This window comes from Drosophila suzukii, chromosome 2R, assembly GCF_043229965.1.
Source record: "Drosophila suzukii chromosome 2R, CBGP_Dsuzu_IsoJpt1.0, whole genome shotgun sequence".
NCBI classification, from domain to species: Eukaryota; Metazoa; Arthropoda; class Insecta; order Diptera; family Drosophilidae; genus Drosophila; species Drosophila suzukii.
Window position 1 is genome coordinate 22,437,406 of NC_092081.1, and position 21,816 is coordinate 22,459,221.

The following is a 21,816-nucleotide window of genomic DNA, read 5'->3' on the forward strand; positions in this document are numbered from 1 at the left end:
AATTGTAAGATTTTACATTAATAAAAACTACATACATATAGGAGAATCTTACTACTTTCTTTTATCAGTGTGGAAAGGAAGAACATTTCCTTATCGCTGCTTTTGATGATGCCCAAGGAAATCATTTATATTTCTGGGCTCCTCTCTCCTTCCTTTTGGCCAATTTTATGCTTCTTTGCATTTTTAATGATGATTGCCATTTCTGTATTATTTTCCCTGGCGATTTATGACCTCTGCGGGCAGGACCACACGTCACGCATTTAATTGCGATTTAATAGCCCAAATGATCGCCAAAAACTTTTGTGCGAACTTGGCACTGCATTCAACTATTCTGTGATATGTGTGGTCGGTCGAAAATTGTGGAGAGGAGGTTCCGATTCCCTGGCAGCTCGTAAAGCCAGCGAAATTATTGCAATTTAACGGACAACGCCGATCCACCCGAATGACCAGCAATTAGATGCCAGCCTTGGGCAAAGTAATTCCTGGCTTCGGATTCTCCAGAGAACCAAGGAACCAGAAAGCCAGAGAGCCCGAGAAGAGGTTCCAGTCCAGTAGTCGTTGGGGCTTTATCGCCAACATAAATATCCTCAGATAAAAGCGCGAAAAAAGCGAAACAGCATTCTTCGGCTGCGGGGGAATCCCCCCAATTGCAATGTCCAGAAATTATAGCAATTTGCTTGTCAAATTGTTGCCGACTTGGGCAATAAATCGTTGGCTTTATGGGCCGCTCCGCGTCGCCAGGTGATCGCGATAGAGTTGTTTTAGAAATAAATCCGCCAAAAAGGCTCTTGGCCCGGCCGACGATCCTCTTTAGTGGTTCGTAAACTTGTAAAATGTGCAATTTCGTCGGCCGGCTTTTACTTAAGTCGATCTTATTTTTCCTTTGCCCGACTGATTTCGCTAATTTAATGGTGCTTTGCCAGCAGTCCAGCCAATTGAATAGTTGGCAAAATCGCCGGGGGATCCAGATCGATGGGGAGCGATTGAAATATTGTTATGGTGATTTACCTGGCAGTGGGTGGTAATTTGCGATGTTTACGAGAGAAATGATGATTGGTTGTTGAGCAGGCTAATTTGATTGGAATGTGCCAAAGAATTTAATAAAAATAAACACGACTTAGCGCTTATTATCTTATGCTTTCATTAAATAGTAGTCTCTTTATTACATATATGATAAAATTTATTTTTAATTCATTTGCGATAATAAAGAAGTAGTAGTTTATTTGGAGTTCCTCTTTAGATATTTTTCTGACTAAATCTATTTTCAAATATTTTTCAAAGCGCTCTCACAAAATTAAAACTAAAAATTTAGCCATTTGCATTCAACGTTCAAGCATCTAATGTGAATTCTTTCTCCCAACATATGTAAGTACATTCCACTCCATTCCATTCCCAATCCGAAATTCTGACCATGATTCGCATCTGCAATTACGAACATTTTTATTGGCTCGCCTCTTGGGAAACCGCTTGCACCTGCTATTGTTCCTATTTTTACAGGGTACACGTATACAACTCGATGTAGCAGCTTACATCAGCTATAACGATGTTTATCTTACTTTGTAAAATTGTGAATTTAAAATATTTATATATTTTTTTTAAGAGATTGCTTCATAAACTTACTTTAGATGTATCAAAATTAGATAGGTAGATAGCCCTGAAAAGTTGTATATAAACAGCTCTACCATTATAGAAATAAAATAAACACATCAAATTTGATTTACTTTAATTTAGATTTTCAAATTTCATTGGGATTATATTGCATATATCGGTAAGCAGACTCCCATTAGTCATACATTTTGCGATACCTAATGAAGTGTAGATTTATAGACAGCTTTTAAAAGGTATCTTGAGGTCGTTCAACTCAAGTGAAGCGTTTCGCATTGTTGTTGCTGTGGCATACCAGAACCTTGAAGTTGCTGTAACACTCGTAATTCGAAATGTTTACGGTACATTTAATTTCATTTGGATTATTACAATATGCTTTAGGAGGCGACTCCGTTCTTCCCGGGTTCCTGTCCTCCCTGCTCCTCCTCCAATCTCCAATCTCCAGCTCCAACATCCACCTCCATGCTCCATTTGCCAGGCCGAACAATGAGCCATGAAGATTGGGTGGAGCGGTGGATTAAAGGGGCAAATACCCAGACTCCCGAACCCGGACCCGAACCCAAAACCCCAATCCAAATCCCCCCGCTCGCCCCGTTTTTGGGCAGGTGTAGCGATGTAGCAAACGGACATATTTCATTGTTGTTGCCAAAGTGTAATTGCGAATTCCAGACAAATGTGAAATTTGAATTTACAAGTTTAACTTTTCTTGTGAAATCATTTGTTTGGGCTGCTTCTGTGGAACTCTCGTCACTGCTCCTTTTGTGGGGTTTATTTCGTTGTGCGACTCAAGTGTGCAGTTGGCAATTCTCGACTTAGTTCATTTGTTCCATTTCAACGCTTGCCAGCTGAAGAAGTCCTTCGGGAGGAGGATAAAAGGAAGGATGAGGGGTTCCATCTCCATCTTTTCGGGTTCGGCATAAACAAATGTACTCATGTCGCTGCTCCTTTCTCTACTTTCTGCTTTCATCTCGCTCTCTACACTCACATACATCCCTTTCACTTCGATTGTCCCATTTTCGTTGCCACATTTCCGGATTGTGGTACTTCGTTCTGGCCAAAAATGGAAAGGTATATTGTCTGTGTTGAGGAACAGGCGTAGATAAACAAGGTGATTATCTTATTTTGATTCACAAATAGGTAAACCTTTCTTATAAGAAGGTTTTTATGATGATTCTTTGTCAAATTGAGTTTAATTTATTCTTAATTTTATTAGTGTAGCAATACACCTAGATTAATAAATATAAATAAATAATTTAAAAATGAAAAGAAATACGTATGAATGCCAATATGATTGTAATGATTATAATAAAAATCGGAATTTATATGATGAGTAGGTGATAAGTAAATGTTGTATGCATAGTAGATTCACATTATCTTTTTAAATATGTTATATATTTATTTAAAAAGATATAAAGATCTTAATCAAAAAAATATGATACAATCAAATACCATCTTTTGGGATATTTACAGACTTATAAAATAATAAATTATAAATATACTACATAATTTACATTAAACACGTATACGTAATAAAATTCAAAAAATTGTTTAATGGCTATAAAAAGATTATATCATAGATAAATAAGGATAATATAATATATTTTTGATTTAAACAAACTTTTTAAATGGCAAGGTAAAGTAGAAATAAAATATACTTTAAAATTTAAAGACTTTGACCCTAAAACAATTTCCAATATTTTATTACGTATACGTTTATCTTCACGATCTAAAAGAAACCCTTTTGGAAACTATAATCCCTTTAGAAGGTATTGCAAAGGCGCATTATTCCAACCTAGAGCTGGGTGCCTCTAGCGTATGGCTTATTTTGTTTCCTGCTTTCTGTTCCTTGAAGGACGGCATCCGGATTCAGCTGCAGCCGGAGAAGGCTTAGGCCGAGATCCCGGAATGCTCCACCTCAACGTGCCGCAAAAGACCGCCACGAATGGAGGGTCCTCCAAGGCGAGGATATGCGGAATTCGTAGGGATTCGATGGCTCCTTCGTTTGGCATTCTAGTTTGGCTCTTGTACACTTGCCCGGCATTTTGTTAGCTGAAAGGTTGGGTGTTTTGTGTGTGCGCTGGGGAGTGTGTTTTTTGTCCGGTCTTTTGTGCTCGAGCGTTGTGCCGAAAAAGTTGCATTTCACGTCTTGTTGGACTCGGACTTGCTCCTTTCTTGCACTCTGCAGTGCCGCTGATTTGGCTTCTTCATATTTTGCTGCCATGGAGCCACCAAAGTGGTGCGTTCCGGTTTGCCGCATAAAACACACTGCCACGCCTCCGGCCGCACACGCCCACCGCCCACCGCCCACCGCCCCCCTGCACACACGTACGCACACAAATACAATTAGAGACTTGGTTTGTTGGTTCAACTTGTTTGCTTACATTCAACTTTATTTCACTTCTGCTGCGATGGTTTCTTTCAGCCACTATCCCCCAACTCAACCCGTTCAGTTGGCCCAGTCGAGTTGGGTTGGCAGTGTGCAAAGTTTTTGGCCAACTTGCAGCAGCTCCATTGTGTTTTCCAAGGCCGGAAGAGCGGATTCTGATTCTACAAAAAGTGGGTGCCACGGGTAGCAGTCGGAAGCGCCTTAACTTAATTCTGCTGGATTTCTATGCATCCTCCAGCGAACGGGCGCTGGCACTCTCTGTTTGCTTAAATGTTGTATAATTCACTGATTTCTCTGTGGTTCTGTTGCCATTGTTGGATTTTTGTTGATGCTCCTGGCTGTGTGTGCTTCTTTGTGTGGCCATATTTGTGATTACATTACGTATACGTACGTATACGTAATGCTCACTTGGCGAGCTGCAGCAACTTTGCGGTAAGTCCTCAAGAAACGGAATAATTGGAGGGATTACTAATGAATGGTGGACATCAGGTTAAGCCATAAAAATGTTATCAAAGCATACAAATAAAGATAATGTATTGGATTACAGGTAATTATCTTTACTGTTAACAAGATGGGAACTTCTATTATTTTAGACAATTTTTCTACTCATTACTTCTAAATTCTGACAGGAATTGTATTTTCTATTGTGATATCCTTCATTTTACTAGCATTAATTTTCCTTTATTTTTGGGAATCGATTTGAACCGAAATATGTTGAATTTTTTAGAGCCATAAGTTCCTTCTCTGTTTTGGTATATACCTTGATCATCACTTTTCAATTCAATAAAATCTATAACAATTTTACATTGGTTGCTCTCCTTTTTCGACCCAAATTGTTTTCCCTTATTTCTGGAGCCTGGCATTTTGGCATCTTCCTTCAGCCTACTTTTGTTCAGTAGATTGCAATAAAATAACCCAAAATACTTTAACCAGGCCAATCCCAATTCCTGTCGATTTCCTCATGGAAAACGTAAGAAAACGAACATGGCCTGAACATTGTAAATTGTTGTCCGAAAATTTATTGGCAGCACTTATCAGATTCACTCATAAATCTGCAAAAAGCCCGTCTCCAAAGCCGTGCTTGCCATCTCTTTCGCTCCTTGGCGATGCGTGGGTGGGGGTTTTTGTGTGTGAGTGGGAGTATCTGTGTGAGAAGTAGAGTACACACGGAGAAAAAATGAGAAGTAAAGAATTTTGAAGTTCCAATATTTTCTTATATATTTGTGGATTGTGCAGCTAGACCCATTAAACAAGATCCATTATATGTCAAAATATATTTTAAACTATTTTTATACTTCCAATATTTATAAGCTAGTCAAAAAAAATGGCAAGTACAGTAAAACTTCTATAGCTCAACCGACCATATGCAACCAAAAAAATAATTGGAGTTATAGAGTTATAATACTGTTTGTTTCCACAATATCATAATTACTTTAAAACCTAATCTAATTTTTGTTTTGTTAGAAAATTTGTGTCCGATCAGGGATGTCTGAAAAATGATATCACACTAGATCTTAGGTATTTTTGTTACCAATAAAAGTTTGATTATAAATAAAGTTAAACTTATAGAGCTATCGAATTAGAGAAGCTTGACCTATTGGCCTTCAATCATACTAGCAGTTACCATGAGTTTCTTTTTAGTGTATGGTGTGGGTGGGTGGATTGTGCGAGACATTTATTTGCATGCCTCGCCCGATTTTGCCTCTCTTTCGGTGCTCCATTTCGGTCGCACAATCCACAAATTAACATGACATTTTTACAAGCCCAAACATGTGTACACATGGGCCCGAAAGTGAACCGAACCACTCGAAATTAATAGCCAGCAAAGCAGCATCGGGCGCACATAAGCCGCTCATTGGATGCTGATGTGGATGTGGATGTGAATGTGAATGTGGATGTGGATGTGGCCTAAATGGTCGGTGGGACCTTCGGCCGGACATTTATGGACATGGCCGAAAAAGTCAAACATTTGAACAGTCGGGGGCGTAGAACACCGGAGCGTCGAACAGGTTGCCATTTTATGCATCCATAAATTTAATTACTCAAAGCTACAAAATGTGAAAAACAAAAGGCCATTAGCTCAGGTGGAAAATGACTGCAGACGAACTTCCATATCCCGAATTTCCTCTATTTGAAGTTTATAGGGCTATCCGGCCATTATGCTCTATATTCTAAAAATAAATTTAATGACTATAATAATTAAATGTTGTAGCTTTACAAAAGTTAAAAGTCTTCAAAGTTTTCTTTAAAGAACAAGCTATAGATATTGTCATTATAGAAACTATTACATTATCTTATAACTTATCTTACCTCTGTAATTATTTCAATGGAATATACATTGATAAACGTGTATGTAATAAATATTACCAATTTAAAGATAAGTAAACTTTAAAGGTGAATTTTGGAAATACTTCTCTTAATACTTACCTTAAAAGGTAAGTCATAAATCAATAGAATTAATTTAAATTAAGTCATTATAATAACCCAAAACAACATGCTTCAAACATTATTTTAGTTAAGGAACTTAACCTGTGCTTCTTTCTCTTTCACCCCCTATACCGTTCCCCTTCACTCCAATTTGGATGTTCGATAATCTGGGCCAAGAGACGTGCATACCCATTCAAGATGCAGGTTTTTCATTGACAGGAGACGAGTCCATAAGACTGAGACCTCAAACATGGGAGGAGACAGCCATATAGAGAGGGGAAAAATCATGACAAAACATTTGGCCAACGAGTTTTCATTTTCTTTGTGTGGTGTGGTGCATTTTTTGCTTCATTCTTTTCCTTTTTTTATTTTTTTGGTTCCACTTGAATGAGAATGACGAGAGGACGTCGACGATGATGAAGTTATCAGGCAGAAACAAGCCGAAAGTTGGCACAGTTTCAAAAAGTTTGGCCCACATAGAACGTAGGACCGAGATGAGGGGCTAACAATCAGAAAAGCAGACTGCAAATTCTAAAACAAGGCACACGAACTTTGCATCGAGCGAAAGAGACGGCATTGGTGGGGGAGAAAGAGACGGGGCTAAGTCGGGGAGAAAGAGATGGGGCTTACCGGGGCACCGAGGACATCAGGCATTTCCGTCCAAGTGCGAATGAGTTTAGCTCTCGGATCTCTGTCAATAGCGAGGAGTGGCACATGGACAGGAGCCACAGGAACTGCCGGCAAAAACAACAGCGACACCAGGGGCAACAACAACAAATACAGCAGATACAACAACAATACCAGAAACAACAACGACAGCAGTTGACAAATGCAACAAACGACAAGTTAAAATTCATGTTCATTGTAGTTGCCACAAGTTTGCCTTTGCTGAGGTTAAAACACAACATTTCTCGACTTCAAACCAACAAGCTGGGAATGTAAATGGTAATTGACAAACAGCAGCTTAAGTATTTTAAAATGATTTTATGTGTAGTACTTTCGGTAAGCTAGGGATAAATTAAGAAACATTGTCAGATACTTGAAGGAAAATCAAAGTTTTTAGGGTCTTACAAACGAATGCCATTTGCCAGATGCTTAAAAATATATGCATAACTGTTATACTAGCTCAATCAATTTAGGTACTGGATTATGCAGTTTATTCCTTATAGAAAACCTGATGATATTTGAATAATCCTAATCTATTTGCAAAAACCTACAGCTCATCTGAAGCCAAGTATTTCAATTATTAAAATTATTTTTAAAAAAATTAAAAAGCCATCCTGTTGGCAGCTTTCATTTCACTCACCAATCCAAAACAAAACATTTGCGCAATACAAGTGGCCGGAATATTTCACAGCCTGATATCTGCAGATGGAAAGTGTTTCTGCCACCTCACCTGACTGACTGACTTCCGTTTCGTTCCACTCTAGACAATAATATGACGTACATGTTGGGGCCAACATGAAGTTAGCCCGCAAAATAATAAAATGGCTATAATAAATTTCTGTTTTCTGTTTTGCAAAATATTTCCAGGAATTCGGGGATGGATTGTATGCCAGCCAGCCTTTCAAGCGGAAATTGCACATTTTGCAGAAAGTGCTCCCCCGGGGGAATCGGGATGAGATGGAGTATAAAAGGAATTAGGAATGCAATTTGAGGTTATGTTGGCAATGTGCAACCGGGCTAACTGTACCACCACCAACATGGCTGAGCACTGAAAGAAAATTATCTAGCCCTTTTCCAATTAAAAAATCATTTGAATTATATAATACATAAATTTGAATATAACAGGTGAGATATTTTGAGTGAAGTAAGGCCAATGGACACCCAAGTTTATGAATAAGAAATATGAGTTCATGCTATAAGGACCGTTCAGTAGATAGTTTATAGTTTATAGAATAAACAAAATGGGGATACAATTCAAAAGGGCTTTTCCTAGGAATGTGTGTTGCTTTTGTCCTTAAACTGTATCTTTGTTTAATTGAAAACTTCACAAAATTTCTGCAAGTGCATGGCACCACCAACTCATGCTGACCACATCTGTATGCGCATTTGTTTAGATGAGAGACGGTATGTGTGTGTGTCAGTTAGACAAACAGACAGTTGGACTGACACTTGGACAGATGTTGGGATACGTAGAGAGCCTGGAAGTTGGACCCGGCTAAGGTCTGACAGCTGGACCCAGAACTCCTGCTCCGCCACCGCCCCCGGAAAACCCTTTCCCAGATATTAATAGACGAAATTTGAGTATTGCTTCCGTCATGAATAAAATTTTGCATCCAGGGGCAGCTGCAGCAGCGCAAGGGGAACGATGCAAGGAGCCCCCCGAAAACTTTTGACAACCCTCCCCTGGTTCCACACACCGCCACTCTCTCGAAAACTTCTCATCCAGAGTTGGACCATTCGCATTGTCCAGGACTGCAGTTTCCTTGCCCAAAACTTTTCAAATTGTCCATTCAACGTCCATTCAGCTGTCTGTTTTTGTGGCTTCGTTTTCCCATTTTTATTTTTACTTTTTACTTTTCTTTTAATTTTAATGACGCCCTCTGAAAAATGTAAAACGCTTGCATTGCCCCAGAGCTAAAAACAATTTCGGGTATGTGCATTTTATGGCCGCATCGGGATTCTTCCGTTTCCAATGGGTGGAGATGATTGCCCCTCACGTCTTTTCTTGTGGTTTTAGTTTTATTTCAGAAAGGAATCAAATGGGAGCTTGATAGTGAGGCTTGAAATTGTACTGATTCGAATGTGTTTGCAAAATCACCATAAGCTTTTCTTCAAAAACAAAGCTGCACAATAAGTCACAGCCTGAGCTACTATAGACACTTAAAAATACTTTTTATTCTATTCCCCCAAGCATTTTTAAGACCAAATCTCAATTGAAAAATGCAATCTGCATTTAATATCCAACTTAATCAATCAAAAACAAAAACCGATTTGGCCACAATAGTTACGGCCATCAAATGAAAACTCCGGCACTGCAAAATTCAAAATGCAGAAATTGAAAGAAACGCAGCGAAACGAACTGAGCTGAAACCACAGAACGAAATGCGGTAACACGCAAAACTTTGCTGAATCAACTACTAAAAGATTTATGGTATCAAAATAGTGCCACATAAAATATTCACACCTTGGCCCGGCTGCCAGAATCTAACGACTCCGGAGGGAAAGGGATTTTCCGTGGGTCGGAAAACGAGGAGAAAGCCAACCAACTGATGCCTTTGCCCCGATAAAGCCATTGTTTATACTCCGCACAGCGACTGGCTTGTGGATTGCATTTTGGCCATAAGTTGGCAACATTTTTTATGCGTTCATCATGCGGTCAGCATAAATTTTTCATCGCCACTGCCACTTTTCCTTCGTTCAATTTTCCTGCCCCTGCCCCCAGACATGTTGCCAATTTTGATGTCTGACGGCCATAAATCAAGCCGTTTAAAGTCGCCAGAAGAAAAACTAGCCCCGAATAATTCCTTTTTGGCCAGAACATATAAACAATTTATTCCACACCAATATGTTTGTGACCATGTTCAGTGTTCTTGTGTGTTTCAGTGTCTGTGGGGTTGTATGCTTGCGTAGGGGAAGTCGTGGAACAAAGTACGTATAGGCGAGTGCAATTTGAGAGACACCAATCATGAAAAAGTACGAACAACCAACTTATGATGGGCTCAAGGGTCATCAACGCCAATGGGGGACCTTGCTAACCGATTTTCCTGGAAAGAAAATAAATTGTTATTACTATAGGGTTTTATAGATTTGTAATAGAAACTTTCTTAGCTGAATCGTAGTAAAGTAACTTCAATGTAAAGCACGATAAAATGTATATAGTAGTGCCCCAGCGGACAAGGTTTTTTCTCGAAAAATTTAGAAAGGGTGATTCACTAAAGAATCGCAAGTTGTTATACGGACGCTCCCTTAAACGGACAAAGATTTTCCTAACCTTTAAATTTATGATTCAAATCGTATCAAAGATTACTTTGGCCTTAAAATTAATGATTCAAAAAGACAAACAAAAATCCGTATACGGAAAAAGGTTTTACCGAACCTTGAAATATATGATTTTATCTGGGGAAGGTTTAAGGTTTACTACTCACCACAATTGAATGTTTGATTGCCCTTGCCGCACTTTGGAGATTCGTGCATGGATGGTGTGCTGTGGGTCAGAAATTAAAAGGGATTGCTATATACCGGATTAGGATGCTGAACCCCTGGGCAAGATCTACTTACTTCAGTCCATTTCGAAGTTCCCGGTACATGCCAGAGGGCGCCATGTCGTAGGAGGGCTTCATCCGGTTGACCTGCTGCTGTTGCTGGTGGTGATGGCTCTGCTGCTGCTGGTAATGGTGTTGCTGGGGATACTGCGCCTGGTGGTTCTGGATGGGTTGGCTGTACTGCCACATGTTGCCGTTGGTCATCATCTGGCCGGAGTTGGGATTGGAGCTCCAGTTACCAGGATGCGAAGGTGATGAGGGACAGGATGCAGCCATGCCCCCACCATTACCTCCGCCAGTCAGGCGACCTTGGTGCATCTGGGTGGTGGAGCCAGACTGACCGTACTGTTGCATCGGCTGACCCATCTGACCCATCGAGGTCATGGGCTGCAGGTCGGGCAGCACCGCATTGATCCCGGGGGCGTCGACGGCTCCCATGGGATTACCCATCATGGGCATCATAGTCATGCTGCTCAGGGGCGTAACTGCTCCAATGGGCAGCTGAGTGGTCATCGTGGACATGGGAGTCATCTGGTTTCCAGCGGGCATCATGCCCAGCGGCATACCCTGCATGGGGTATGAGGACATCTGGGAGCCACCCGACATGGGCATCTGCATCTGCAGATTCATCTGCGGTGGGTTCAGGGGCTGCATGGCCATCGACTGTCCCTGACCCTGTCCAGGACTCATGCTCAGCGGATACTGAGGGACGCTCTTCATCTGAAAGAAACGAAAAGTATTCATTAAGAAACACTATAGAGCTCATACGGATGCTCTCTTAAGCGGACATGAATGTACGACTTAGTTCGTATTATTGAAAAAAAGTACTATATTTTCACCTTAGAATCCGCGTACATGCCGTAATCAGCTTCGTAGGGCACTGAGCAAAAATTCATTTTCAATTTGTGGAAAATTCGTGTCAAATTCCGAAAAAAATTATACAAAAAATTTTAACTCTAAATTTTTTATACCAATTTTAGAATTTTTGGTTTTACTTTTTTTTATAGATCTGAATCTTACGATGAACGAAATACGAATGAGGTAAGGACCGAGTAACTTCCCAAACTTCTGACAATGGAGAGAAAGGTCTACTAAGATCTCTGTAGAAATATATACAAAAAGGGGAGACATAACATTTGCATCGCACTGGCTTTGAAAAACTAAAAAATGAAATCATTGAAAATGTCAGTGTAATTTGGTTTTTAGGTTATCAAAAATTTGTTGTTATCAAATCGATTAAATGGGACGAAAAGGCCACAAAAACAGGAAGAAAGTCGAAGTGCACTTGAGTGGCCATCATCCTGAGAAAAAAAATTTAAAAAAGCTTGGCAAGAAGAAGCCCCAAAAGATGCACCACATCTGCTCCCAGTGTCAGTGTCACACCCATTCCCGCCCAAGGATTCAAACCTCGAAGGTCTTCCACGACAACTGCTGCAAGTACAAGATTCGTCCGCGACCCATGAGAACCAACCAGTGCAATCTGGCCACCCAGTGTCCCTCTCGCACGATCCCCATCTCCGCCTCTGTGCCGCTCCTGCGACATCCTGTCCAGCGGAAGGTGGTTCGTCTGCCGGAAACCGTGGTCATGGACATGCGGAATACGGAGGACGCCCGCCGAGTGACGGTCGGTAATAAAAATACCCTTATCCGAACCATTGTCCCAGTTCCGGAGATTGAAAATGGAGGGAGTCTGGAGGAACTTCGTCAAATAGATCTGAGGCCACGGCATGCTTATAGAACGGGAAGGGAAAGACCTATACCCAGCGACTTGGATCTCTAATAAGGAATAAGGAAATATGTTCCTTCTAAAAAGGTCTCTCTTGCCAGTGAAAGCTAATAAATATTACTTCGTTTCGCATACAAAGCGCTATTTTGTTTATCATTAGTTTTTTAGCAAAAAAACACTAAATCTCTATCTTATTGCCGAATAAATTTCAGAATGGACACCGAAAAGCTCCACTTCTACAATCCGTAATTTGTTTTAATGGGCACCGATTTAGAAGTGGGATACCTCTATGAATTCGTGATTAAATTCTCTTATATTCTACATTTAAATCTATCTTTTACCCGATGGCCAAAATTTAAACCCATTTTCATGTTCGATTTATCCTTGTTTCCAATGGGCTCAGAAAGGGAACCCAAAACTCCACTTCTAGATTTCATAACTTGAGTTATATGCATCCGATTAAGAACTGGGATGCCTCTATTAATTCGTGATTAAATTCTCTTATATTCTACATTAAAATCTATCAATTTAACGATGGTCACAATTTTAACCCATTTTCATGTTCGATTTATTCATGTTTCCTAAGGGCTCAGAATGGGAACCCAAAACTGCACTTCTAGATTTCATATTTTGAGTTATATAAAGCCGATTCAGAAGTGGGATGCCTCTATGAATTCGTGGTTAAATTCTCTAATGCTCTACATTACAATCTATCTTCTTAACGATGGTCAAAATTTTAACCCATTTTTATGTTCGATATATCCTTGTTTCCAATGGGTTCAGAACGCGAACCCAAAACTTCACTTGTACATTTCATAGCTTTAGATATATGCACCCGATTTAGAAGTGGGATGCCTCTTAGAATTCATGGATAAATTCTCTAATGTTCTACATTAAAATATATCTCTTTAACGATGGTCAAAATTTTAGCCCATTTTGATGTTCGATTTACTCTTGTTTCCAATGGGTTCAGAATGGGAACCCAAAACTGCACATCTAGATTTCATAACTTGAGTTATATAAATCCGATTTAGAAGTGGGATGCCTCTATGAACTCGTGGTTAAATTCTCTTATATTTTACATTAAAATCTATCTTTTCAACGGTGGTCAAAATTTTAACCCATTTTCATGTTCGATTTATCCTTGTTTCCAATGGGATCAGAATGGGAACCCAAAACTGCACTTCTAGATTTCATAACTTGAGTTATATAAACCCGATTAAGAAGTGGGATGCCTCTATGAATACGTCATTAAATTCTTTAATATTCTACATTAAAATCTATCTTTATATCGATGGTCAAAATTCTAGCCCATTTTCATGTTCGATTTATCCATGTTTCCAATGGGCTCAGAATGGGAACCCAAAACTGCACTTCTAGATTTCATAACTTGAGTTATATTTACCCGATTTAGAAGAGGGATGCCTCTATGAATTCGTGGTTAAATTCTCTCATATTTTACATTAAAATCTATATTTTCAACGGTGGTCAAAATTTTAACCCATTTTCATGTTCGATTTATCCTTGTTTCCAATGGGATCAGAATGGAAACCCAAAACTGCACTTCTAAATTCCATAACATTAGTTATATAAATCCGATTTAGAAGTGGGATACCTCTATGAATTCGTGATTAAATTCTCTAATATTCTACATTAAAATCTATCTTTTTAACGATGGTCAAAATTTGAACCCATTTTCATGTTCGATTTATCGTTGTTTCCAATGGGCTCAGAATGGGATCCCAAAACTGCACTTCTAGATTTCATAACTTGAGTTATATAAATCCGATTTAGAAGTGGGATGCCCCTATGAATTCGTGGTAAAATTCTCTAATGTTCTAAATTAAAATCTATCTTTTTAACGATGGTCAAAATTTGAACCCATTTTCATGTTCGATTTATCGTTGTTTCCAATGGGATCAGAATGGGAACCCAAAACTGCACTTCTAGATTTCATAACTTGAGTTATATAAATCCGATTTAGAAGTGGGATGCCTCTATGAATTCGTGGTAAAATTCTCTAATGTTCTAAATTAAAATCTATCTTCTTAACGATGGTCAAAATTTTAGCCCATTTACATGTTTGATTTATCCTTGTTTCCAATGGGTTTAGAACCGGAACCAAAAACTGCACTTTCACATTTCATAACTTGAGTTATATTAACCTTTATAAATTTGTGGTTGATTAAGAAATTTTTATTTTTCAAAAAAGTTCTTCTTGCCAATAAAAGTTAATTCACAAATTTTCCCTTTTCATACAAAGCGGTATGTTTAACCTAACTTAAGGGTATTTAACTGAATCCAATATTTAAGCTTACACTGTATTATACTGTTTACGAAACTAACTCTCTATTGCACTACACATTATTTCTACTTGCTCCTTCCGCGAAACACACACCATTACCCCCGGGAGTAGGGATTATTTAAGTACCTTTAACTAGTTGCTTGGCCCCATGGGCATATCGTGATCATCCATAAGGCCACGCCCTCCGCCAGTCAGCCCCCGCCCCTTCAACCCACCCAGGCTGTCCAGGACAATTAATTTTGCCCCGGCTTGTCAGCTTATTGTTTATCTACATAAATACGGAACACGGAGAACGGCTGCCCTGAGCTGTCGTGTCATTTATTCTGCTCCTCCGCCCGTTCGACTTTCGATATCCTTACGGCCGCGGTGCAGTTGCCACACCATTTATGCCATTAAGTCATTAGCTTTGTTTAACAAATAACAAACTGTCAATGAGTGATTAACGATGTTTTTCGCATGAACTGCAATTAGCCGCCGCCGTGGACGCTTGCCAGCCGGAGTTCTTCTGTTCCTTCCTGACAAATGGGTGTGATTTCGCTCCCGGCGGTGTTTCGCTGGATCCGAGGTGCACTGGGTGGATGTGGAAGTGGACGTGGATCTGGATGTGGATTGATGGGTGATGGGTGGCGGCTGTGGTGCTGGCGGGGTTACCGGGTGACAAGCACTCGTTATTGATGCGCCCCCAAGTTGCCGTCACTTGGCAATTATTGTGTATTGTGCTCCAAGTCAACGGCATTTGCCATAGTCATAGACATAGTCGTGGAACAGTCACACTCAAACTCATCACAGTCACCGTTGAACAAGCAGAGGTGGCACACTCAGCAGTCAAGATATGTTGACTAATTTCATAGGGAAATAATACAGAGCTAACAAACCTATGGTTAACAAACCCTTTACTATTATTGTAACACGCCCTGATGGTCTATAAAATGAAATACCATTAAAATCGATTAAATTAATGATTCTAGAATGTTCCTTTAATAATTTTTAAGCTGATTAGCATTAATAATGTTAGGTAGAACTTGTACAGCAACAGCAGTAATAAGATTGGCTCTACGTTGATTCCTAACAGTTGGAAAGACACTATTGCTTATAAGAACCAGTACATTTAACAAACCTTTGCCAAATATAATAACTCCTTCAGCAAATATAAATAATTTTTTGGCGTTCAAATCATATTCTCCTAAAATATTTTATTTCTGTTTCGGCAACACTTGTGGTAATATCCCTGTTTAGCACACATTAGCCCAACATACGAAGTGTAAAGTATAAATAATAATTAAGAAGCTCTAATGGATTTGACTTAACTTTGGATCCTAAAAGTTGAAAAGGCACTTTTATGAATATAGATTGTGTAAAGTTCACACTGTAAACCCTTCCTTATAGACATTATTTCAGGAATACCCCAGACATTATACCTGCCAACTCTGATGGTGATCTGGAGTGGGTGGAAAAGAAGGAGCAGCAGCGTCAACGCAATTATACCCGTTGACAAGTGTAATGTCAGCCAACCGCGGCTGCCATTCTCATTGGCATCTCGACGAAGCTCCATTTGCCAACCATCCCGCTGTTCCTCCTGCTCCTCCGCTGCTCCTCCTCTGCTCCTCCTGCTGTTCCTGCTGTCGACGTGACGCGCTTCATCACTCACTCGCTGGCTGCTAACACGCTCCCCAGTTACCCACTTAGCCAGCCCACTCCACTTAGCCACTCTGCTCCACGGGAGGACTGTGACTGGCGCCCAGCTCATTTCGATCCCTGCACTATGTTTCCATGTCCAGGAGCGGAGCAGGAGAAATAAAAATGGGGCCTAATAACTAAAATGATTAGTGAATTAATCAGAACCATGAAACTTTTTAGAACTCACAGTAATCTTTCTATATTGCACTTCTTTAAAATACCAAAACAACCTCTTGATATCAATAATATCCCCTTAAAAATATGGTATGTAATATTTGATTAACAATGTAGAAATCTGAAAAATCACTTAAGTATAATAAAATGTTAAAAAAAATGTTGGTTTTAAACCTTGAAAACCTATGGGAATTTGGTGCCTAAAAAATATTAGGCTTAAGGTCTTATAAGGACAGAAGAACGTCTCTGAGACCTTAAAACCTAGTTTTAGTTTAACATACGGATAAGAAATAGTCACCTAATTTATTCCATTTATTAAGGGCGATCTTCCCGTTCGCTTGTTAAACTAAGTGTAGGCTTTAAACTTCAATGTTAAATACTTTTTTAGGTTTAAAGCGTACTTTAAATTTAACATGTGGACTAGTACTATAATAGTATTATGATAGTTAGCATTCCCTACTAAAAAAAAGCACATTCGAAGAAGCCTTGAACCGCTCCTGGCTAGATATATTTACACTGTAATTATTATGCAAAATGCAATTGAGTCCATTATTTACGATATTGTTAAACTTCGTGAGCTGAGTGCTAAATGGGGTGAACCACATTGGATGGCGACAACAAAAGTTTCAATATATATACATTGCTAATTCCATATTTCTATGTACATTTTACATACAAATATTTGTAATCAGGCAGCACAATATAAATGAGTTTGTGTGCGGTCGCTAATTGCCTTTGCCAGAAAGTTAATTACGGCGAAATTTGAAAATTTCAAAATTGGACTTGTCAAAAACATTTTGACGTTTCCCCCCAGCCACCCCGAAATTCAGCCCTCAGTCGGAGGAAATTAGTTTTACAAACTTTTGCGTTTTTGCATTCGCACTGTTTTGGTTTCAGTTGACTTTTAACTAAAAGTTGCTCCCCCATTGTTGGGCTTCGACACTCATTATGCCGCATTATTATGACTATTAGCACTCGAATATCAAACATAAATGAGGAAATGCCATTCATCAATTGGAGTGTTGATGTCCATTTGCATTAAGGGCAAACATTTGCGCGAGCTAATTAAATAGGTGCGAATGTCGGATTCAAAAAACTGCATTTAATTTGCAAGCGAAACTAATTGTAAAATCAGCATTTCAGTTGGTTTTCAGCGATATATAATTTGTGATTTGATTTTTGCCGGTGTCAGGGTGAGCAGGAAATTAAAATGTCGATGACTTTTAAATAACTATACAAGCTAAAGCTAGTTAGGAATGAATACAAACTCTTGCTGCAGTTAACGAACACTACACCATATACTTAATACTATACCTTTGTTAAAGATTTAACGAGCTACCGGGAAATTTGCATTGTTCAGAGCAGCGAGAACACAATCTTTTTGCTCATTACAGGGGAGATACTGAGCAAATAGGGAGGACTTCGGGAGAAACTTTGTCGGTACCCTCCTCATTACTCATTAGACATGCTAAGGTCTTTGATTTAACACCTCACAGAGGAGCCGAGCTGGGGAGACAAAGGCCTCATTAATTAGGAATGTTAAGATGATGAAAACTAATCTGCTAAAAGCACACTCTCGCTACTTTTTAGCACCCCCATACCCGGTTATGCCCGCCTTCTGAATCCTTTAGGTGAGTCATTTGTCTGCCAGGATCAACCGGGATGGTGGGGTTTTTGTAGAAGGGGAGTGGCTTTGGAGGCGTCATTGTTTGGCACCGGTTCACATGCTTTTAATGCACTTGCAAGGAGGCCCCGGCTGCAGCTTCACCTTCGACAATGTTGCTGGATAAGCACAGACGGCAGAACACGGGCAACAAACTAAACCAGCTCCGAGGACCTGCGGAAGCGAAGGATCCCAGGACCAAGGACGTCAGGTTGAAATCTGTGCAAATCACAAAATTGGAAAAATCGAGGCGAAACGTGGGGAGGGGGGATCTGAAACACTGGAGAGACGAGCTAAATGCCAAGCGAAGTAGAAGCCGGAATCAGAATCGAGTCCTCCATTAGAGTTGGCCATAAAATAAGCAACTTGTATCGGTAGCTGCAGCTCCGCCAGTGGCCTCCGCTTTCCCAGCTCATTTTCCACATGGAGAAAAAGGTTTCCTCAAAGTGGAAACCAAACCACAGTGAAAAAACTATAAATTCAAGTCCAAAATGTATAGACGTTGGTTCTTCTTTTTTTATTTTAGCCAAATTGTTAATACTGTTGGGTAATCTATTGAGAATTTGGATTAATAGACCTATTGGAAAATGTAAGACTTCCTTACATATTTAAATAAATTCAGCTTGTGATAATATGCACTACAATTTCCATCCCAAAGTAATTGGTTATGTTTATTATGGCTATAAGACACCTACATAAATTTCGATAAATTGATTTGATTAATTTTCAAATTTGCAAAAAAGGTCTTCTGCTTTAATTTGAATGATTTATAATATTAATTTCTTTCTGGTAATACTTAAGGCCTTATGACACTGGCTTAAATTGTATTTATTGAAAAAGGTCCACAGATCAATCATATATTTTTTACCATTTACATATACATAGATATAATGTGGGTATAATACTTACTTTTTAAATAAAATCAGTTAGTTAGCTCAAATTTATGCTTGTGTCATGTGGCCATTAACTTCATAGCTGTGAAATACTTCCCAAAATTCTGTTATTTTCCTTAAATTGAATCCAAAATATTTCTCTCACTGCACTCGTAAGCTCATGATGCCCCAATGCATGACGCTTGGCTGAGTGCAAATTCAATTAACTTGTTACAACACAAGCTAAGGATCAGCTTTGGCATCAGCATCTGCCCAGACGGGATTGGGATTTGTATCTGTGTGCACCGGAATCTGGGCCTGCAGATACTGCTGCGCCAAAGGAGAGTCCGGAAAAGGGCTTTCTTGGCCTCCGTCCTCCGCCGACTTTTGTTTATTCTATTTCGAATTTTAATTCCAATCAAATTGGTTTTTGCGGTGCGCGCTCAAACAAACAGTTATTCGATTTAGGCCCCTCGTTGGAAAATGCATTTTTCCTCATTCAATTAATAAAAGATTGCGAAGGCAAACATCCATAACCAAGTGACATTTACATTGGCATTGATGGACGGCCACAAATGGAACTTCTGGAGCCAAAGCCATTACATTTCGCATGCAATTCTCAGCAACTCAAATTGAAATTAATAATGAAATGCCAATTACTCAATGGATTAGCAGAGATGGAGATGCAAATAGATCTGCTGAATATTTTGAGGGTAAATTTACAGAAAGCTTTTAGAGCTTAGAGAACAACATTTTATTTTATTTCAGTTCCCACAAACCGTTTTTAAATAGGCCAACTGCAAAAGTTAAATTCCTGCCAAAACCCCTTTGTCCTAACTCAAATTTGGCTTTAAATAAAATTCCATTTCACCCGCTCAACTGACAACAGCCGACGGGCAAAATATTCAGCTTGGCCCCTTTTTTCCGCCATTTTCGACAGTACCTTAAAAATATATCCCCATCGCAGCGGTCCATAATTTATGGCCTGTCCCAATGCCCGCTTCCATTATGAATTCATTAGCACCTGAGGGCTACGCAAAAGAACAGGGAAAGCTGAAAAAAAGGGGGAAGTGAGTTGACGTTTCCAACAGAATACCAAAAAAAGGGTCTCCCGAAAGCCAAAGTTCGGCGGCATGTTTCAATAGGTTAAAAATTAGGGCTCGACTTTCGGCACTTTAAAGTGGCTTAAGCACGGGATTCTTTTCAATGCGACCCGGTCGTATATTTGCATATCCCGAATTGTTATACTAAACCAACAGACAGCTCTGAATCGGAATCAGGATCGAAATCCCCTCGACTGAAACTGATTTGCCCGGGACGCTGCATCGTGTGGGACGTGCTCCGCCGTTTTGGCCGCAAATCGATGGTCCTGTTGGCCAACAGCTGCAGCTCCCAACTGGCTGGCTGCATTCGCAATTAGATGGCCGACTGGGTCTCTCAAGGATTCGCCGAGATTTTGCGGCGCTAAACAGCTAAATGGCCGTGACAGCTGCAATCGAACTGGGATGGCTGGCCAGCCAGCAATTTATTTTTCTGTTAGCCAAATCTTGCGCCATTTTATGACGTCTGCTCCTTGGGTTCCAAGGACCCCCGGTCCCTGTCCCTGGTCCGTGTCACCTTTAAGGCGTTGCCAGCAAATCAACGTCACGTCCGCCAATCCAAGGCGTCCATAAAAAATGTCTCCGTGTCTGGGTTCCCATCCTGCAGCCTGCCATCCTGAATCCTCGTCCTGCCAGTCTCCATTTCTCTGTCCGCACGAGTTGAGGAATAGTTTTGCTGACTGCTGCAGAAGTAGCCATCGCCATCTAAAGTCACCCTTTTACCCGTTTTCTGGGCGGACATGTGTGCTCAGGTTCGTCTACGTGCCTCGATCTGCTTACAAGTTCAGAGTTCCCCGGCGTTTCCTGTGGGCAAGGTCATCGGGGGTCAGCGAGTGGGGTGGTGGGGTTGTATATCCAGTTTATTTGTCGCAGTTGACAAATTGATATGGATTGAATGGGAAATCTGTTGCAGCGACAATCGTAGATGTAACTCGATATAATCGATCTAAATAATTGACCAATTCAATGATTTTTTCAATCTATTTCAAGGTAGGTTTGTTTTCATAGTTATACTTTTAGCGAATCTCAAGATGGTTTGTGGCTTTTAAATGAATACAATACTAAAAGATTATTATATTAAGTAAAATAAGCTAAATATATTCTTCCTCAATATTTACACAAACCTTGAACTCCACACATGCAAATATTATATGATAGTAATAACCAAACGAATTTATAAACCATATCTCGTCCGTCACATAGATGGGAACCTTGAAATATGATGATATTTCAGATGTTTCTTTTAAAAGCTATTTAGTTTTGTTTTTTTTATTTATTTTTTATCACTAAACCTTTTCTAAATTTTCTTTAGATGGTATAGGCTAAAAAAAACAATATTCTAGCAAATAATAATTCTCAATCTTATATCTTATCGAAAACGTTCCCTTGAGAATATTAAAACGCAATCAATTCAGATTGATAAATCATGTGTCCTCCATCTGATGGTCGGGTAACCTTTCGCTATAATTGCCCCTTGCCTTGTGTGAATGAAGTTTTACCTTTCGGCACTTGAAATGTCAAGAGTTCATTGCGTTTCCGCCTGAACTTTTCAACGATTCTCGTATCCCATATCTCGTATCGATTGTCGGAACACGGAGAAATCGGCCCATTCAATAAGTCAGAGTTCGGCATTTGTCATGAATCAGTACCACTCCTTCACAGGTCTTAACCCC

The 21,816-nt window shown here is 39.7% G+C and overlaps 2 protein-coding genes across 3 annotated transcripts; one reads left to right on the forward strand and one right to left on the reverse strand.

Moving 5' to 3' along the window:
* Nucleotides 1–9,885: 9,885 nt before the first annotated feature.
* Nucleotides 9,886–11,666, reverse strand: LOC108008693 (uncharacterized). Of its 2 annotated transcripts, none has more exons than XR_001767409.4 (4): nucleotides 11,466–11,666; nucleotides 10,643–11,346; nucleotides 10,510–10,595; nucleotides 9,886–10,128 (listed from the first exon to the last, which is right to left on the reverse strand). XR_001767409.4 is itself a non-coding variant. In XM_017072589.4 (4 exons), the coding sequence occupies exons 1-4, from the start codon at nucleotides 11,520–11,522 to the stop codon at nucleotides 10,094–10,096; spliced, it is 855 nt and encodes a 284-aa protein (XP_016928078.2). In that variant the 5' UTR covers nucleotides 11,523–11,665; the 3' UTR covers nucleotides 9,886–10,093. The 2 variants fall into 2 exon arrangements, 1 of the variants encoding a protein (XP_016928078.2); XM_017072589.4 differs by having other exon boundaries at nucleotides 10,510–10,568; nucleotides 11,466–11,665.
* Nucleotides 11,667–11,781: 115 nt separating this feature from the next.
* atlas lies at nucleotides 11,782–12,496 on the forward strand. The gene has a single exon (XM_017072776.4). The coding sequence runs from the start codon at nucleotides 11,867–11,869 to the stop codon at nucleotides 12,404–12,406; it is 540 nt and encodes a 179-aa protein (XP_016928265.2). The 5' UTR covers nucleotides 11,782–11,866; the 3' UTR covers nucleotides 12,407–12,496.
* The last annotated feature ends 9,320 nt before the right edge of the window (nucleotides 12,497–21,816 follow it).